The sequence below is a fragment of the Mus pahari genome, chromosome 3, assembly GCF_900095145.1.
Source record: "Mus pahari chromosome 3, PAHARI_EIJ_v1.1, whole genome shotgun sequence".
Classification (NCBI taxonomy): Eukaryota; Metazoa; Chordata; class Mammalia; order Rodentia; family Muridae; genus Mus; species Mus pahari.
The window spans coordinates 27,985,889-28,007,565 of record NC_034592.1 but is presented as its reverse complement, the minus strand read 5'-3'; the positions used below and the strand labels follow the sequence as shown (position 1 = coordinate 28,007,565).

At 35.6% G+C, this 21,677-nt stretch overlaps 1 protein-coding gene across 4 annotated transcripts in view; it reads left to right on the top strand.

Annotated features, from left to right (window-relative positions):
- The window catches only part of Lrp1b (LDL receptor related protein 1B), a 1,962,444-nt gene that overhangs the window by 1,748,836 nt on the left and 191,931 nt on the right, over positions 1–21,677 (top strand). For all 4 annotated transcript variants that reach the window (XM_021192210.2, XM_029535926.1, XM_029535925.1 and 1 more), the window contains exons 61-63: positions 11,339–11,527; positions 12,300–12,448; positions 19,658–19,751. In XM_021192210.2, coding sequence (XP_021047869.1) covers positions 11,339–11,527; positions 12,300–12,448; positions 19,658–19,751 — 432 coding nt within the window. The remainder of the gene's footprint in view (positions 1–11,338; positions 11,528–12,299; positions 12,449–19,657; positions 19,752–21,677) is intronic.

Here is a 21,677-nt window from a genome sequence, read left to right as displayed (position 1 = left end):
GTCCATTGATGTTAAGAGAATTTAACGAAAAGTAATTGCTTCCTGTTATTTTTGTTGTTAAAGTTGGGATTCTGTTCTTGTGGCTGTCTTCTTTTNGTTTTGTTGAAGGATTACTTTCTTGCTTTTTCTAGAGTGTAGTTTCCATCCTTGTTTTGGTGTTTTCCTTTTATTATCCTTTGAAGGGCTGGATTCGTGGATAGATATTGTGTGAATTTGGTTTTATCATGGAATACTTTGTTTTTTTTCTATCTATGGTAATTGAGAGTTTTGCTGGGTATAATAGCCTGGGCTGGCATTTGTTTTCTCTTAGGGTCTGTATAACATCTGTCCAGGATCTTGTAGTCTTTCGTGAGAAATCTGGTGTGATTCTAATATGCCTGCCCTTATATGTTACTTGACCCTTTTCCATTGCTGCTTTTAATATTCTATCTTTATTTAGTGCATTTGTTGTTCTGATTATTATGTGTTGGGAGAAATTTCTTTTCTGGTCCAGTCTATTTGGAGTTCTATAGGCTTCTTGTATGTTCATGGGCATCTCTTCCTTTAGGTTCGGGAAGTTTTCTTCTATAATTTTGTTGAAGATATTTGCTGGCCCTTTAATTTGAAAATCTTCATTCTCATCTACTCTGATTATCAGTAGGTTTGGTCTTCCCATTGTCCTGGATTTCTTGGATGTTTTGAGTTAGGATCTTTTTGCATTTTGCATTTTCTTTGACTGTTGTCTCCATGTTCCCTATGGAATCTTCTGTACCTGAGATTCTCTGTTCTATCTCATGTATTCTGTTGCTGATGTTCACATCTATGCTTCTTGATTTCTTTCCTAGGGTTTCTATCTCCAGAGTTGTCTCCCTTTGGGTTTTCTTTATTGTCTCTACTTCCATTTTCAGATCCTGAATGATTTTGTTCAATTCCATCCCCTTTGCTTGCGTTTTCCTGTAATTCTTTAAGGGATTTTTGTTTCTTCTACCTGTTTAGCAGTGTTTGCCTATAGTTCTTTAAGGTCTTCTGTTTAGCAGTGTTCTCCTATAATTCCTTGAGGGATTTTTGTGTTTCCTCTTTTAAGGCTTCTACCTGTTCAGCAGTGTTCTCCTGTATTTCTTTAAGTGAGTTATTAATGTCCTTCTTCAAATCTTCTACCACCATTATGAGATATGATTTTGAATCCACATCTTGCTTTTTGGGTGTGTTGGGGTATCCAGGACTCGCTGTGGAGGGCGTACTGGGTTCTGATGATGCCCAGTGTTCCTGGTTTCTGTTAGTAAGATTCTTATGTTTGCCTTTCGCCATCTGGAAATCTCTGGTATTAATGTTCATGCTGTCTCTGGCTGGAGTTTGTTCCTCCTGTGATTCTGTTAGCCTCTGTTAGCACTCCTGGGAATCCAAATCCCACCTGAGAACCAGTGGTCAGAGCACTCTCTGCAGGCAAGCTCTCCTCTTGCAGGGCAGGTGTCCAGAAGTCTGGAGCTCTGATCCACCTTCTGAGTCCTGGGATCAGAGCCCTCCCTGTAGGCTGACTCTCCTCTGACAAGGAAGCTGCCCAGGGGTCAGGGTCTCTGTTCTGCCTCTTGCTATCCCAAGGTGATCCCGAGATCCTGAGGTGAGCTGGAAGACCTGCTGCATGGAGAGTTCTCCAGAGCTCAGTGGCCTCTGCTGGGGTTCAGAAGAGAGATGGCAGGGGTGGCCACGACCTGACAAGAGCCTAGCCTCTGGCCAGGCGGTGTTCCTTTGTCCCTGTTCCTGCTGTCACAAACCCCTCCGAGATTCTCAGAAGTTGATGTTGTGTTCCACTCATCCATGATTTCGAGGTCCTGCTGCATGGAGAGTCCTCTGGAGCACTCAGCAGCCTCTGCTGGGGTTCAGAAGAGAGATGGTGGAGCAGAGCCCAGCCGCTGCGTGTCTCTTCTTTAGGTATCTGCTTCAGTGATCCTAAGATCTTGTGGAGAGTCCTCTAGAGGCTGTGGGTGTCTCTGCAGAATCCGTGCCTGAGAGGACCCGGTGCTGGCCCCAACTTGAAGAGACTAGTGCCCTTAGTCAAGCCAGATTTCTGCTTCCCTAATGCTGTCTCAGGCAGGGAGCAATCGGAATGGAACTGAAGTTGTCTTCCACTCACCAGTGATCCTAAGATCGTGTGGAATGTCCTCTAGGGGCCGTGGGGGTGTCCGCCGACTCTGTGCCCAAGACAGCCTGGTGCTTGCGCTGACCCGAAGAGTGAGGCATGTTTTGTGACCAGTTGTATGGTCAATTTTTGAAAAGGTTCCATGAGGTGCTGAGAAGAAACTATAATTTTTTTCTATGTTTGGGTGAAATATTTTGTAGATATATGTTAGGTCCATTTGATTCATAACCTCTGTTAGTTTCATTAGTTCTCTGTTTAGTTTTAGTTTGGATGACTGGTCCATTGGTAAGAACGGGATGTTGAAGTCTCCCACTATTAATGTGGGAGGATCAATGTATGTCTTAAGCTTTTGTAATATTTATTTTATGAATGCATATACTCATGCGTTTCGGGCATTGATGTTCAGAACTGAGGCATCATCTTGGTGGATTTTCTCTTTGATGAGTATGAAGTGGACTTAACCGTATCATTTGACTACTTTTTGTTGAAATTTTATTTTATTAGGTATCAGAAAGGCTACTTGAGCTTGTTTCTTGAGTCTGTTTGATTGGAAAACTATTCTCCTGGCCTTTACTCAGAGGCATTGTCCATCTTTGTTGCTGAGGTCTGTTTCTTATATGTAGCAGAATGATGAATCTTGTTTGCACATCCATTCTGTTAGCCTGTGTCTATTTATTTGTTAATCAAGTCCATGGATGTTGAGAGATATTAATGACCAATGATTGTTTGTTTCTGTTATTTTTATATTGGTGGTGGAAAAATATTAGTTTCCGGTTTTCTTGGGTGTAGTTAGCATTTGTGGGCTGGCCTTTTTCTTCTAGTATCCTCTGTAGAGCTGTAAAGATATTAATGTAAAGAAATTGTTTAAACTTGGTTTTGTTTTGGAATGTCTTGTTTTCTCCATGTATAGTGATTGAAAGATTTGCTGTGCACAGTAGTCAAGGCTGACATTTGTGGTCTCTTAGGGTTGGCAAGACATTTGTCCAAGTCCTTTTGACTTTTAGAGTTTTTGTTGAAAAGTATGGCAGTATTCTGATAGATCTGCCTTTATATACTCCTTGGCTTTTTTTTTCCCTTGTAGCTGTTAATATTTTTTTTTATTTGTTCTGTCCATTTTGTGTTGTGATTACTATGTGGTAACAGAAATTTCTTTTCTGGTCCCATCTATTTGTTGTTCTGTGAGCTTCTTGTAAGTTTATAGGATCTCTTTTGGTTAGAGAAAATGTTCTTCTCCTTGTTCAAGATATTTTCTGGGCTTTTAATCTGAGATTCTTACCCTTCTTCTATTCCTACTATTCTTACATTTGGTCATTTCATAATATCCCAAATTTCCTGGATGTTTTGTGTTAGAAACTTTTGGGGTTGGCATTTTCTTAGACAGATGTATCAATTTCTTCTATTGAATCTTTTGGATCTGAGATTCTTTCTTCCATATATTGTATTCTGTCAGTAATGCTTGAGTTTGTATGAGTTTGTACTTTCTGTTCTCTTTCCTAGGTTTATCATCTACAAGGTTGCCTCTGCTTGTGTTTTCTTTATTGCATCTATTTCCATTTTCAGGTCTTGAACAGTTTTATTCATTTCCTTCACCTGTTTGATTTGATTTTCTTGTATTTTTAAGGGATTTATTTATTTCTTCTTTAATGATCTCTATCATCTTCATTAGATGAAATATAAGGTCATTGTCTTACTTTCAGGTATGTTTAGATACCTAGGGCTTGCTCTAGTAGGGGTGATGCATTTTGATATTGTCATATTGCCCTAGCTTTTGTTGATTTTGTTCTTGCACTGGCCTTTAGCCATCTGATTGTCTCTTGTGTTGGCCGACCTGATAGTCCCTGGTAGTGTCATCCCTATGGGACTGCAGATAGAGCTGACAATGCTTAACAGCAGCAAGCCCCCAGGTAGGCAGGCTGAGCTGCAGCTCAGGGAGTAGAGTGCAGATCTGGGATTCTAGGTACAGCCATGGCCCATAAAATGGAGCACAGAGGTGACTGGGCAATCTGCAAGACTGCTGGGCTTTCCAGGGTACCAGCAGATGGGGGATTAGGTCATGGGTTTGTCATCTGGTTGTCCTTAGTGGTAGCAGGTCTCTTGAGAGCCAATCTCTGTTGTGGCTCCAGGAATGGAGTACAGATCTAGGAATGCAAATAAAGTGGGTGTTGTGTGACTTTTACTGGGAATTTGTAAACCACTGTCTTTTCATCCCAAAGAAGGTACTAATGACAGAAAAAATTAATTGATCCCATACAGTTTGCTGGAGAATGGGTTTCTATAGTTATTTATGGGGTATAGGTGAGGAAATAAGATGGGTCCATGGGTCCAGCTACATTTGTAGTAGAGGGCATCAATGGAGGGGAGGCCTTTGGTCCTGTGGAGGCTTGATGCCCCAGTGTAGGGGGATGCTAGAGTAGTGAGGCTAGAGTGGGTGGGTGGGTAGATGTAGTAGCACCCACTTAGAGGCAAAGGAGAGGGGGGATAATCTAGGGGGAGAATCTGAAAGGGGGACATGGAAAGGGGAAAACATTTAAAGTGTAAACGAAAAATAAATAAAAAAGAAAGAAAATAAAAAGTAAATGTTTAACTAAAAAACAACAAAGAAAATTTCAACTTAAAAAAAAAGCTGCAACCTATTGGTCATTGTCATAAATATTTCATTTTTTCTTGCATGATAAACCTTTTTAATTGCAGCTAATTTTAGCATCTCTTTCACACCCTGTGCATTTTCCTCATCATTTTCAATCACATCACACTTTATACCTTTTAATGATAATTATTTTCTGATTTGTTTCAATTGTTTTGACTGTCATGCTAAGCTATTTTAATTGACATCCTACCTTCATACTTGTATTCATATAGTAAGGTAAAAAGTTCTGTTGGGGAATTTTAGAATGTGCAACTAGTGATATTCTCTGCTATAATGTGTTCTTTTGGTCTGGATAAGTAGTTTGAACATTTTAAAAGAGTGCTGGTGAGTATTGATTCAGGAAGAGATGCATTAGATAACATAGTAAATAGGAAATATTAATTGGATGGCTCTAGTTTTCCTACATGTATTTGTCCTTGTCTACCTCTGGATGGCTGATACTTTTTAACTACATTACCAGGATGCTTTAGGATCTGTGTTCAACTTAGTTTTATTTCATTGACAGAATATTTGATGATATACAAGAGAAAAGTCTGAAACATTTTTCCTCCTTTTTCCCTCTATGCCAAATGTCTAACAGTGGGCACTCCTATTCTTGGGAGGTTCATTTTCTCTCAGCAGTTTTCTGTTTTATTTTGTTTTGTTTTGTTTTGTTTTTTAAGCAGACTCTGATTAGAATTTGATTAGAGATAAATGAAAAAAAATCTATACCTTATTCATGCCCGTTACACTATACACAGTGCCTTCGATACAATGACCATGTTCTCTCAGAAAAGCTGCATATTATGATACAGATTGTGTATATTAAACACAAGGAGGAAGGCAAAAGTTCCTATAAAGTATTTCAAGTGTAGAGGGGCATGCTCGTAACGTTGATGGCATTGCAAATAAGGCAGTTGGAAGAGTCTGATAGTGTTAGGAAAAGACAAGATGGTTTGATTAGAAAGGTTGGACACCATTACAGTATTAGGAGATTATCTTTCAAATGTATGAATTTATAAAAAAATAGCCAGCTTAACCTTAACAGGTAATTTTATTCAGGTATTTCTAAATAATACACAAGGCATAATCAATAAATGCATATTGTATAATATGAATAAAAACAAATCATGATCTTTAGTTCTCCTTTAACTTGATTACATTGTAAAAATATCCCATAATCTGGTTATTATCCTAACTTTATTTTACCTTAGAAACTGATAAAGTCTACATCGATATTTCTACTTAATAAATGAAAAGGCTGTGCATTTTTCTAGTTATTTCTTATTGCTATACAGTCACCATGGCCAAACTGACTTGTAAAAGAGAACGGTAATTGGGACTCACAGTTTCAGAGGGTTAGAGGCCATGACCAGCATTAAGTGGAGCATGGCAGCAGACCTGCAGGCATGCACTGGAGCAGTAGCTGAGACCTTATATCTGATCCACAAGCAGGAGGCAGAAAGAAAGAGAACTAATTTGGACTGACAGTAGGTTATAGGAACCTCAGAGCCCACCCTCAGTAACACACCTCCCCTAATCAGACTATACTGCCTAGTCATTCCCAACCTGTTCCACCAACTGGGAGACAAATAGTCAATATATGAACTTATGGGGCCATTCACATTCGAACTGCAACATAGGTATAAAACAACAATTAAAAAATACAACTTAAAAGTAATAGTGCAAATCCACCAAACATACTTAAAAACCAATAATTCTAGAATAAAGCAGTTGTGCAGGTGGAGGTCCAGATCTCTCTAGCCAACCATCATAGATAAACAGACAACTTCAGTTTAGTGAGAAAACCTGTCCCAAAATCTAAGGTGGAAAGTAATAGAAGAAACACTACCACTGTCCTCTGGTATCTGCATGCATTTACCCAGATGCACTATACACACATAGGCAAACTCACCATGCAAAACACATATAAAAGGGGGTTAGTAAATAATAAAAATAGTACTTGAATGCAAAAAGTCCTTCTTACAGGAGAAATAAGAGACCAAGCAAAGCCTGCTAGTAGAATATCGACTTGTTGTGGTGCAGCTAATCAAGACAATTCTCCCAGCATCCCACTGTACCCTCCATAATACTATGGAATTTTTCAAAAGGAAAATTTCTTTTAATTTTTGTTCTTCTATATTCAAAGTAAAATCAAAAATATGAAATTAGGGTACTGCTATAAAGAACCGTACATTATTTAGCTTGTTAGATGCTATCCAGAAGTGAGTAGTCGATAATGTTATGACAATGTTTCAAGCAGCAAGGCTTGCACCAATGCCAGAAGCACACCCTGGTGCCATCTTTTATCTTTTATCTTTGGTATCATATAACCATGGATACTCTCCAAATTGACTGACATAGAAAACTACAAAGTGAGTATTACTTGATACTACTCTTTGCCAAATATCAATTACATTCTCTTGAAACATATAGTTGATGAAATGAGAATTAGAAGCCTAGTGCTTGAGCAGAATGCTGGAAAGACTTCAATAGACAATGCCAATGTCATTGACTATTGAATAAAAACAACAGTAGTAAGGATTTTAAACATACAATAATCAGCCATTAAACTACAGCCAATCTATCATTTCCATTTTTCTGCCTTTTTTGTGTGCCCTTTAAATACTGAAGATAAAACATTCCTTAAGTTATTTCTCTGATTGCTTTCTTATCAAGCCATAGAGTCATGTATAATATATACATTCATATTATATTTGTATTTAAATTATAGATACATAATTTTGAGGAAATACTGCTACTGTTACCCCTAAATCCTTCCATATTGCTTTGTTAGATTTTGTTCAGTGTTCCTCTTGTACCTTCTCATTCCAGGAAGATAGTTTGTCAGCTCAATTAGTTGTCTAATTTCATTGTAAAACATCTTTCACAGTGCTATGAAGTGTGTGTGTGTCATGGCTAGAGATACTTTTACATTTATATACATGCATATTTAATGTATGTGTGCATATATACAACTCTCTATAAATATGTGTAATGTAAAATATATAGGCAAACTAACTATTTGAGTCATGTACAATAAGCCTAGTTTCTTATGTGGAAATACAATATTTAATTCAAATAAATTTTATGTAATCAATGTAGGTTGAAATATTCTATGTTAATCGAGAAAAACATGACACTCATTCATTTATACTTGTTGTTTCACAATTAATATATATTGCAATTATTTTCATCACAGTATAAATAAACACTTATCTTTTTCTGAGGAGATCCAGACCCAACAGATGTATCTCACACTGTATAGTGGAGGAGTATTTCATCTTGATTTCCCATGTTTTGCTTGATTTCTGTTGGTGTGGTTTGTGGCCTTGACAGTATCCTGGTTCCTAAGAAGGCCAGTTTGATGAATTAGGTCAGATTAGATGGATTGACACAGTTTCTCACCTGTAAGCATAGTTTCATATTTTGATTTCATTTTCTATGTACACAGTGGCAGTGTTCAATAGTGTTTGAGAAGAAAGTATATTGAACAAATGGAAGACTTAGAATTTTATTATAAAGCAAACAGTGCCAATTCTGTACTTCAGTGCCAAACAGAAAATTGAAACAAAAAGAAAGACAGTTTGAGAAAATAGACTACTTTCGTTTTGATCTGAATTTTCTATGGGCTCAGTACTTTTTAGCTACATGTTATCCAGTATAAATAAGATGTTCCTTTGCTGAAGTAATAGATTTTTAATTCTTATCAAATTGTATGAGTGTATGCTCACAGGCTACCCTAATGGTTCTCCCCTTTTAATCAAACAGTAGTTATTAGCCTTGGTTAACAAGCACCTTTATGGACTTAGTCTACTTCATGGACCCTGATGCCCATAAATTTACTGTGACTATTTGATAATAAAATTTCTAAGGAAGGTCATGCTTAGTTACTTATCCAGTAATTGTCCATATCTGGAGATCATTACAACACAATGCAGTCAGGTTATTAAGAAAGCATAAGACATGAATCTTTGGTTTTCTTGCTCTGCCAGCTCCATCTTCTTAAGTGCAGCACAGGGATGGTGAAGTGCTGGGATCTTAGCAGGAGAGAAATAATTCACATTCACAAGCCATTTTGACCACCTCTTCTTTGCATGAATAAGTATTGAGAAGAATAATACTTCATAATAGAGTTTTGGCAATATTAGATAAAACAAAGTAAATAAATCTTCATAATAGAGTTTTGGCAATTTTAGATGAAATAAAGCATATAAAGTTAGTACCCTACTGCAGTATTGCAATAATCAGTTTTCTTTGTATTTAGGACTGAAAGGTGTTTGCTGAACTAGGAAATGCTAGTTTAGGATACTTCTGAGGTACCCAGGTACTTAGTAGTATAATTACGTGCCTGTCAGTTCTGAGTATTGGGAATGATTACACTACTTTCAAAATACTAGTTGGTGCTAGTTTACCAATTTTCACAATAACTGTGTCTTTCCACAGAAGTTAATTGAATCTCTGTAGACTGGGAGTTTAAAGTAATGATTAGCTTTGAGCCTGTAGTAATTATATGATTAATTTCTTCAAGCTCATAGATTTATAAACTGAACATTTGTATGTATTTCAAAATCTATATGACAGGGTGGGAAAGTTTAAAATAAAGCTGAACCTATACACCATGATTCACCCAATTGCTACCTTTTTCCCCCCTTTATTTTGGCATTTAAAGCAGAGGAAGGACACTGGAGTGTTTGTATCCGTAGCATATATGAATCTTTATGGTTAAGTGTGCTTCTCATTTTTCTAATGAACTGGTCTTAACTTATTTAGACATATGTTCTGTCTAAATAACACAAGTTACAGGGAGAGGTAGGTTTCAAGGACGAAGGGAACTAACATCAAGAATTCCTTTAAGTTTCTGAAATTCTCTCAAATCCTATCTTTTTTCATATACATAGTTTCTTGTCTAGGCACATTTCTTTTTCTCTCTCTCTTTCTCTCTTTCTTTCTTTCTTTCTTTCTTTCTTTCTTTCTTTCTTTCTTTCTTTCTTTCTTTCTTTCTTTCTTTCTTTCTTTCTTTCTTTCTTTCTTTCTTTCTTTCTTTCTTTCTTTCTTTCTTTCTTTCTTTCTTTCTTTTCGAGGCAAGGTTTCTCTGTGTAGCCGTGGCTGTCCTGGAACTCACTCTGTAGACCAGACTGGCCTCGAACTCAGAAATCTGCCTGCCTCTGCCTCCTAAGTGCTAGGATTAAAGGTGTGTGCCACCATGCCCGGCTCTGGTACATTTCTTTATAGAACCCATACTATTGATAATAAATGATTTAATTTGAAAGTTCATTAATCCCATTTTCTTTCTTTTATTTATGACTGAATCATAGTAAGTTCTCAGATTCCATTTGATTTATCTTAAACACAGTACATGAGAGTTTTAAAATGTCTACTTTTTGACAACACAAATTTATTGTACTTTAAAAAGATGCCTTATATTTCCATGAACATGATAAATTGTACTGAAACTCTGATATTTTCTCAGTTGCTACTGAACATGTCAAACATTGATTTTCATTCATTAAAATATAATAATAATAAAAGTATTGCCATAATTGCATTAGTTAACTTTCTCTTAGAACATTAAATAAATACCCAACATATTAGCTTTTTTGTACATATCTCAAATTTTTCTTTTTCTGAAACTGATTATTTGATAACTTTGAGAATTCAGAAGCTGAAAAAAATCTATTATCATTTGCAACATATTTTGTTCCTGAAAAAGTTGAACACATACTTAACAGTTCTTCATCAAAAAATTATTCTCAAAAGGAGAAACCTGTTCAGCACCAAAGGATTTATTACATTTATTTGCCACCAGGACTCTTATTCATATTGTGCTTGTCAATCAGTGTTTATATTTAAATCCTCATTTATAATAAATGTCATAATTAAAGAGTAATTGAAATAAGCAGCCAAATTGCTTTATATATTTTTTCTTTCACTCTTACATCAACTTAAGATAAAAACAAGCATAAAAATCTCAATGATTTAAATGAAATTAAATGCTTTATAGTTGTTTCATGGCACTCTACTTTCAGATAGTAGACATTTTATCTTGGAAATATGTAATCATTTTATGTGGCAGAAGCTAATCAATGAACTTTAAAGAAGAAATTCAAAATCTACTGTATGAAGTACAGGCAACACACACACACACACACACAGAGAGAGAAAGAGAGAGAGACAGAGACAGAGACTGAGAGAGAGACAGAGACACAGAGGGAGACAGAGACACCAAAAGACAGACAGACAGAGAGAGAGAGAGAGAGAGAGAGAGAGAGAGAGAGAGAGAGAGAGAGAGAGAGAGATTCCATATTTTAAATTTTTCAATACAGGATACTACTCATTTCCTATAATGGTGAACTTGATAATATTCATTTTCTTCCCAGTTGTTAAACCAAGCTAAATATGAGCATAGTGAACCCTGGTGCATTCTCTTTTGCATTCTCTTAACCAGTAATAAAGAACCTTGCCAACCTGACAGGTTGTCATAGCAATTATTCAGAATCTCTGTAGCTGTAGTGTCTGTCTGCCCATGTAGTACTGAATATTTCAACTGGCAGTCTTCCAAGAGTGAACATTAATCTTACCATCTCCTATTACAGTCCCTAATCAAGATATTCCAGGGGTGATTGCACTAACATTGTTTGAAGACTACATCTACTGGACTGATGGGAAAACCAAGTCACTCAGCCGTGTCCATAAAACCTCGGGAGCAGACAGACTTTCCCTGATTAACTCATGGCATGCCATCACAGATATCCAGGTGTATCATTCTTATAGACAACCCGATGGTAATTATTCTTTCCATGATTTCCATAATGCATCAACATCTTCCAGTAACATTTCATTTTTTTATTATTTCAAGATTAAGTCTAATTTTATTCTTGATAAGAATGATCTGATTCCATTGTTTAGCTTTATCTTACACGATAAAGCCAGTTCATATCAAATTCTTCTATTGTAGCATGTGATTAGATGCTCAACAATGGCATAAAGATTTATTGATTTGTTCAAATCATACTAAACTGAGTAGAAAGCAATGAAAGAATACACCATTAGAATAATTCATTACTGTAGAACTATAGGGTGCTTAGTTTCCAGGAACTCTGGCTACAAATAATTCTATTTCAATAGTTTGGGATACTATAACTGGAAATATTTAATGTGCCTCACAGGATACTACAAGATCATATGGAGTAAATGTCTGACTGCTTTCCTGTACTAAAAGGCAAAACTTCATGCTTTTTGTTCTAGTTCATTGTTTCATTGTTTTATTTTATATTTATATTTCTGAACATATGTGTTATTTCATTCCAAATGCTTCTACTCTTTGTTTACCTTTTTGATGAGTGATTATTTTTAACTAACATGCTTGTTTTTGTAGAAACCATTTAAAATTAATGAAATCAGAGATTGAATAGCATTCATAAAATATACACATAACTTTAATAGCTGCAAACCACAAAGGTTTATTCAACAATAAATTATAAATTTGAACATTCAACATCGTATTATATTACTGGTCTTGATAATTGTGTTTTGCTGTGTATTTCTTGTCCTTAGTCTCTAAACATCTTTGCACAGTAAATAATGGAGGTTGCAGCCATTTGTGCCTTTTAGGCCCTGGGAAGACCCACACATGTGCATGTCCTACCAACTTCTACCTTGCAGCTGATAACAGAACTTGTTTGTCCAACTGTACAGCCAGTCAGGTGAGTTGAGTTCTGAAATCATCTCCTGTGTTGTTTGTGTGTGTTGTTCTTAATATTTGGCCTGAGTTTGCTTATGGCCATAAGAAAGATAAAAACTAGTTGTTTTTTTATTATGTACAGTAAAATAGGTGATCATTCTAGGAATATAGTAATACTCATTCTGTGTATGGAATAAGGGAAAAACAATTTAATTCAAATGCCTAGAATAAGACTTACAGAATTAGAGAAAAAAGAGAGGCCAGAATATAAACAAAGAGAAAAGAAACCTGTTGTATCAAGATTCAGAGAAAATTATGACTCCAATCCTCTAAGAGGAGAACTGCAGAATTCAAGGGCATTTTACACAAGTCAAAAGAAATTGTGATGAAGGAAATATGTAGTAAAGACAGATAGAGTTTAAATGATCAAGTTAGATTCTGGATAATAAACCCTGCCTTACCATCATACTCTGAAAACACAATGAAAGGGTAAATTGATTGAAGAATGATTTGCTTTACTGAATACATAATAAATGTAATTTACTTGTGAAAACAACTCTCAAACTTTGCTTATTCTCAATGAAGATATTCCAGAAAAAAATCCTAATTAATGGTAGTTAATAGTATGTAGTTAATTGCATTAATTTTATTACATTTTTATAGAGTAGGCATATGATATTAAAACCTGCACATTGTTACACTAGAGTCAATATCTTGTTTGATTTGAGACCAAGTTGATGAATATGGCAAGGATATTTCTTTACAGAGTAAATTTATTCTTTAAATTATATGCTCAGACTTGGCTCATTTTTGGCAGCCAACAGGAACATGCTTGCCAAAGACTTTCATTTCAACTGAGCTTCTCTGAAACTGAGAAGCCAGTACCAGCTCAGCTCACCTCTGAATACAGAACTGAACTTAATCACACATGAAGTCAGTAGTGGTAGATATTAAGGGCATCTGCTGAATGGAACACCATCTGGCTACTTCCCTGGTTCTGCTTCATCCTCATGGGGTCACCTGGGTTTGTTTTTTACGTTTTCTGGTGTCTTTTCTCATCTTTTAATTTAGATAATTACCTTAATCCATTTTCTTACGCTATGTAACAGAATTCCATAAACCTGTGAATTTTTAAAGAAACCAAATTTATTGCATATTTCCGGTGGCTCTTAAATCTAAGATCAAAGAGGTGAAGGCAAATGGTGAGCGATTTAGAGAGCACTATAAGAGAACACAAGTCATAGCACTCTCATTATGCATGTCTTATAGATTATATTTTCATACATTAAGGACCCAGAAAAGTCTCAATAATATAACTAAGTGTACGGTATAAATACTGAACCATTTTAATTTTATAATGAAAGTAGTTTAAATTTGTATGGAGATAAAACAACCAATATAATCAAACTTAAAAGAAAAGTACAGCTACTCTCACGATATCTAAACTACATTCCCAGAAAGAGAGACATTCATCAGCCAGGAGGGAACCTTTGTTTCCTGACCTAATGTCCACTACATCAAGAGAAAATGACCTTTAAAAATGGGTTTTAGATAAGCGAAATATAGTTTGAAAATATTTTTTATAATAATTAAATGGACACAATTCCTCAGATGACATGATAGCAGTTAACTTCACTGTTACTGCAGCTGAAATACATGAGTGTGTGTCTTCAGTTTAAGCTGCAGACATCCTAGTGAAGACATCATAGTCCTGATCCCATAGCAGAGGTGACAGCGGTTTGCTGTACAGAATATATGTGATGGAAATCTAAGCCCGTGGAAAATATTCTCAACAACCTCATTATTCTTATCAGTAAAATTTAAGGATGAAAGTAACCCTTTTCATTTTAAAATACATATTTTGTTAGCACTCTCTTGTGAGATTTCCAAATGTTCATTTTGCTATGAGGGAGTCCTTACTCATTTTTTCCCTGGTGATCAGGGTTTTACTGCAGACAAGTGAATACAAGAGTGCAATTCTGCCTAAGAAACTATAAGTAATTGTGAATGTGTGTGTACATGCATGTATAAATGCTCACAGGCACACATACACACTCACACACACACAGAGAGACAGAGAGAGAGACAGAGACAGAGAGACAGACAGAGACAGAGACAGAAAGAGAGACAGGGACAGAGATTATATCCCTGTTTGCTAGGAGAGCAATGCCTTCAGTTACTACAAAGCTAATCTGTTCTTCTCACATCATTTATCTGGCAGATTATTTCTACGGTTGTTACAATTTTTTAGTACAGAAATCTTTAAAAATAATACAACTTCCAATTTAACAAAACACTGTAAATTTTCTTTTCTTTTTATACAGACTAAGTAGTATTGTCAAGCAAAGAACAGAAATGCAATTCAATAATCTGGACTCTAAATTTATCCTAGGAATTTCCTGCACATCATCTCCTTCTATTTTGGTTTGATTTTTAGTGACACTAGGAAAGTTGCTATGTTTATGCTAGAAGCACTTGAAGGTACTGAAAGTGTTAGTGACATTAGGGGCATTAGGGAAGTTGCTGTTTATTTTAGTACTTGAAGGCTTTGAAGAGCAACTTACATTCTTTTAAAACTCTGAATGACTATTGATAGATTGGTACTATCTTCTTTGGTGTCTTCCAGATTTGAGCTGAAGAATGTCTAACATTTAAAAGGCCAGGCAATCGTCTTTCAGGCATCTTTAGTTTGTTTGCAGTAAGATGCAACAAGTTCTCTGAGACACTCATATCATCAAAAGTACAGTATCTGTTTCTTTAGAGCTCCTCCCTATGAGTCTACCTAGGTCTGTAGGATTTTGACCTACTTGACAATTATTCCACATGTAGCTTGGGTTCTGTTTCTCAGTTTTAATCTTTGATGAAATTGTAGAAACTTCTCCATTGGCTTCCCAGATGTGAAGGAGAAACCTTTTTTTAGTTATTGTTGATATTTGTTGTTTTTCTTCTTTGATAACTTATTTTGTTATGTGGTGTGAGGAAGGTGTCTTTGGATAAACTGTTCCAGGCAACCTCAATATGCTATTGACTTTGATAGCAAGAGTGGACCATTGGGTGGGACTTGAGGAGCACACTGCTTTGGGTTTCTGGTTCAGCACTGAATTTTCCCTTTTTTTTTTTTTTTTTTTTTTTTTTTTTTTTTTTGGCTTTGGAAGAAATGATTCTTCTCCACAGCTAACAGGTCAGACTTTGGATCTGGACCCTTCACAGAAGGGGAATGCCTTGGTTTTAGAAAGTCCTTATCTAGTTCATTTATCTGAGAGCAAAGTTATCTGGAAATGTCCTTCTTTCCCTAAATTCACACATACATCAGCATGCTTCTCAAGGCTGCTCACTTATCAAATCAATCACCCTTCTTCAAAAACTAAGTTCGCTTTCATTAGGTTCCTCATAGTATCAGAGTATTCTACAACAATTCCTTAGCATTACTTTTCCAATAAATGTCTGTTTTGCTTCCTTCCAATTCTGAAGTTTGGGTCACAGTGACTATAGGATTGATAGTGACTTCTCTGCTTTGGTTTGATTTCCATTCTCTACAGTCTGTACTGGATTTTTCTTGTTCAAACATTCTCAAAACCTTCTTTAGACATATTTCCATACATATCCCTCTAGGAAACAAAACAGGAATAGATAGATATGGAGGAGAGAAAGGAATGGGAGAAATAAGGAAGGGATTGTGAGAGGGAACATGGGAAAAGACATGCCCTTACATGACTGATGGCCACAGAATTATGGAGAGCTGAGGCTTCTTCTCAGGAGCCTGGTGTCTAGGAGCTTGGCAAAACACCTACCCTAACTTGCAGGATCACCTGCTGGGTCACCAGGGTTTTAAACCTAGCTCAACCAGAAACCAGGCTGCCTGATCAGTAAAGGGTAGGAAAGTCCCCTTTTATTCTTTTATTTTTAATGTGGTTGTATTTTATATTTTATTTTAAATATTATTGAATTTAAATATGAAAAAATGAAGTCCACAGACGAAATAGAAGAAATCTAAAAATAAAATGTTGGTTATCATTTAAAGTCATGTTACCATGCTTTATTATGGTTTCTTTGACTTAAATCCCCTTTATGTTCTTAGTAGATTGAAATGAAAGCAGAATCTCATATGTGTAATTCCAACAGTTTATTATTTAAATCAAATATATTTAGTGATTTTAATATATATATTAGAAATTTCCCCTTCATAATTGGGAATACTTTGAAGATACTCAGAGGACATGGAATCCTCTCACACATATGCTTTGATATACTGTAATGACTGGAAATATTTAATGTTCAGGGCAATTGCCTTCAGACTTAGCCTCATCTCCCCAAAGAGTTGACTGTCTGTAAAGGTATTTTTCCTCTCTGTTAACTTATGAAAAACACAACAGACATTACCACAGGCTAAGAAAATTATAGAAAATCAGTTGAATAGAAATATTTCCCCTAAGATTAGTGATCTCTATCTCTTTCTAACTTACTACAAGAATAAAATTCACTCTTGTATTATAATTCTATCCAGAATCAACTACATGCTATCTAGACTCATTCAGCATGTGATAACAGCAAAGGTTTTCTTACTAAATCCACTGCATTTTAAATTAACAAACAGATTTCATATCCATTTATATTAAAGATAATTGAACCAAAGCAAAATTTTCATGTTACAGTTTTCCATGCCAAACCCTTTGCCTGAGAATTAATATATATTTCAAAATTAAATAACTTTAGAAGTGAGGTTTCTAAATCTGAATGAATATAAGCCTATATTTTTAAAAAAATAAAATAAAGAAGAAGCTGGGTGTAGTGGCATGCACCTTTAATTCAAGTGGTTGCAGGGCAGAGGAAGTTTCATCTATTTTAGTTAAATTCTACCCAGGTCTACATAGTGAGTTCCAACATAGCCAGAGCTGGACAATGAGAACCTGTCTCAAACAAACAAGTAAAGATTATAATTTGATGACCAAAAGAGATTGACTGCATTTGTTTATTGCTTACTTTTAGTGATTAAATATCAACTACTATAGATACATGGGTTCTCTGTTCAGAAAATTGCTTTTCTTTTAATTTAAATATTAGTAAGAAATAAATATTTGCACTGTCCCAAAATCACTAAATATCAACTGAGGGGTTACTCTACATAATTGTACAGAATTGAAGCTGGCATTAAACTCAGTTTGTGGCATGGAATTCTAAGTGGGTAAAATGTTTGCCTCATGTATAGATCAATTCCCAGTGTCTCCTTAACACCTGACGTAGAGATGTATAGCTATATTCTCACATATGTGATGTAGAGGACAGAGGAACAGAAGTTCAAGGCCATACTCAGCAATTTACCGTTTTATGGAATCCTGTGCTAAATGAGACTATATGTCAAAACAAAAACAAAACAAACAAACAAACAAAACAAATCAATGATCAGTTTTATGCTCTGACTTACTGGTCTTGAGGGTCAGGACTCCTTCATCATGTGCGGAGTAAGCTGTGACTTCTCAAAGCATCTCTTAATAAATGCATCATAGGTCCAATTGCCCATAAGTCGATCTTGCAATGAAAGAATGCCAGCTATTATTTTCTTAATCAATCTTCTCTTCCATTGTTAATCCAAAAGTCATGGCTGAACTACGTTTTCCCATTCTAATGGAAGGATTTGTAAACAAATAACATTTGACTTTGGAGCTTTTAGTGACTAGAATGTTAACTTTTCATATTAAACTTTATTACATAAATATCTTCTGTGTTTCCTTTTTCTTTTTCCTTTTTATTCTTTCTTTCCTTCCTTCCTTCTTTTTTTCTTCCTTCCTTTCTTTTTGTCATATCTTTGATCCTAGTACTTGAAAGTATTACCATGAGTTCAAGTTTTGTCCAGGCTACTGAATTATTTCCTGCTTTAACTATAAACAAAACAACAAGTGAATAAATACACCAATGAAATAAAATCAGCAGAGACTATTTCAGCTTAATCTGTCCACCTTTTGTGTAAATTTCCTCTCCTTACTTTTCGTAGTCATACACATTTAAAACAGTTAACATGTATTAGTTGCTCATATAATATGTTCTATTAAGAAATTTTCATATACATATAATTGTACTCTGAGCACATTCAAACCTACTACCTTCTATTGTATATGTTTTTAAATAATTCTAATATTTGAAAAATAACTGTACTGAAGTAGTCTTGCAGGAATAACAATATTTATGTGTCCTCTACAAATTCTGGTCTTTGGAAGTTATGGGTTTTTTGTTTGTTTTGTTGTTGTGGTTGTTTGAGAACACTTATGAAATTACAGTATTGTGATTATTCAACTGGAAGGAATCTTCCAGTTTTACCTATTCACAGTATCTAAAGAATGAGAGGAAGGAGAGCTGGCCTTCTTTTTACTGAAGTCATGAAGATTCTTTGTGTGTGTGTGTGTGTGTGTGTATTTTATTAGATATTTTCTTCATTTACATTTCAAATGCTATCTCCAAAGCCCCCTATACCCTTCCCCCCGCCCTGCTCCCCAACCCACCCACTCCTGCTTCCTGGCCCTGGCATTCCCCTGTACTGGGGCATATGATCCTCGCAAGACCAAGGGCCTCTCCTCCCATTGATGGCTGACTAGGCCATCTTCTACTACATATGCAACTAGAGACACAGCTCAGGGGGATACTGTTTAGTTCATATTGTTGTTCCTCCTATAGGGCTGCAAACCTCTTTAGCTCCTTGTGTAATTTCTCTAGCTCCTTCATTAGGGACCTTGTGTTCCATCCAATAGATGACTGTAAGAATCCACTTCTGTATTTTCCAGACATTGGCATAGCCTCATAATTATTTGATGTTAATATCTCTATCTGATAGCCTTGGTCATTTTTTACCTTGTTTAGTGTTTGACAGACATTATCTGTATGGGACTAGATAAATGTTTGAGGTTTTTATGGCTTTTACCCATTATGAGTAAAGCAGCTCTTGAGACAATATGGAAGTGCATGAGCCTACTTGTAGGCATTGTTAAGTCAACCAAGTGTGACAGTCACCCAGGATTTAATCCCCACGATGTTCTGAGCAGTGAAGTTTTCTGGTAGATTTTGTTGAAGTTCGTTCATTCTTTCCTCATTGTGTAAGCTCTAAGACCCTGCATGCTCACAATTACAGTATGCAATAGGTGTGGCTGTCCAGTTTGTACATGAATACTCCTTATACATGTGTTATGGTTATCAACATTCTCCCCATTGTTTTTTTTTTTTTTTTTTGCTTTTTTTTTTTAAGTTTCGATGCAAAACTGATAAATGCATCCCTTTCTGGTGGAAATGTGACACTGTGGATGACTGTGGTGATGGATCTGATGAGCCTGACGACTGTCGTGAGTATTCTGAACATCTGGTTTAGATTCTAGAGTTCTTAACATTCTAGCCTTACTTGTAGAAATCATATAAGCTTAGACTAAGGCTTTTTTTTTTTTTTTTCAAAAACTCCCATCTTTGAAATAGGAAAGTTTTAACTTGGAATTTCTAAAATATGTAAAGAGAAGTGATTGCAATTTCTTTGTTTTGTCTATAGTTTTTGGTGGTTTGTTTGGTTTTTGATTAACAGTGGTCAGTAATATAGACATTGCTATGATATTCACCAAACATGAAAGGCAAATGATAAAGATATAGAAGTCCTTTTATATATAATAGATAGAAACTTGTATCTTCTCTGTCACTATTAAAACCTTAAAAATTCTTGAGGAGTCAGACTTTTCAATGCTAAATTTTATTTACTGTTAAGATTTAATCTGCCCTGAGCAGCTACAGTAAAATGGCACCTGAGTATGATTGCTGTGGTTTCAGCTTCTAGGTTAGCAATCATTGCTCACTTAGGTGGTGATGAGCAGTCAGAAATCTTCCTGGAAATCCTATTATAGTTCACTACATAGGTCTCTTCAATCTTTCACTGTCAAGTTGAAGATGCTTACAGTCAATCCCACTAATTCCTTCTATGTCTCAGTGCATGGTTGCCCTGAGTTCTATTTGACAATTGAGCCATGAATTGGCCTTGATTGGCCTTGACAATAGAGTTTCAAGATCCTAAGGCTTGCACTCAAGAGAGGGAATATTGTCTAAGTGAAAGACAGTTATTTACTTCTGTAGAATTTTCTAACGTCAACTATAAAGCTGTTTTGCATTGTCAGATAGTTATTTAAATGAACTCTGTTTCATCTTCTTTGCACTATCAACTTAATATGCTGAATGTTGTTTCACATATTTTCTTTGCATGTGGAAAGCAATAAGCCATCGCTTTGATGAAAATTAAAATGAAAGCTATTGCTTTTGTAATATTTTGTATATTTGATTTGAAAAAAATATTTCTTTGATTTATTTTCAATGTGCTAGACAATGCATGAGTAGAAAGGCTTGTGGATACTAGGTATGAACTCGTGATCAAATTATTCTTATCAAAAGTTTTGGAATTAGGAAAAATGCCAAAAGAAGGAATTTTATGGGTGATGGTGACTCCTGATTTGTAAGAAAACTATTTTCTTCACAATAAAAAAATGGTTTCCCATAAACAACACCCTTCACAAGAGTCACAACTAATATAAAATATCTTGGTGTAAGTCTAACCAGGCATGTAAAATCTGTATGACAATTTCAAGTCTTTGAAGAAAGAGATCAAAAACAACCTCAGAAGATGGAAAGATCTCCCATGATCATGCTCTTCTGTAAATTCACAATTAACATGGTAACATCGTAAGAACTCCAGAAAACCAAGTAACCACATTTAAAAATGGAGTACAGAACTAAATAAAGAATTCTCAACTGAGGAATCTTAAATCACGAAAAGTACCTAAAGAAATGTTCAACATCCTTAGTCATCAGAGAAATGCCAATCAAAATGACCCTGAGATTCCACATTACACTAATAATGGCTAAGATCAAACACTCAAGTGACAGAAGATGTTGGTGAGGATATGGAGAAAGGAACGCTCCTCCATTGTTGGTGGGATGGCAAGCTGGTGGTTCCTCAGAAAACTGGAAGTAATTCTACCTGAAGACATAGCTATACCACTTTGGGGCACATAACCAAAAGATGCTCCAGCATATAACAAGGACACTCCTATGTTCATAGCAGCCTTATTTTAATATCCAGAAGCTGGAAACAAACCAGATGTCCCTAAAGAGAAAAATGAATACAGAAAATATGGTACATTTACACAAAGGAATAGTACTCAGATCTTTAAACATGATAACTTCATGATTTTTCAGGCAAATGGATGCAACTAGAAAATGTCATTTAAGTGAGGTAA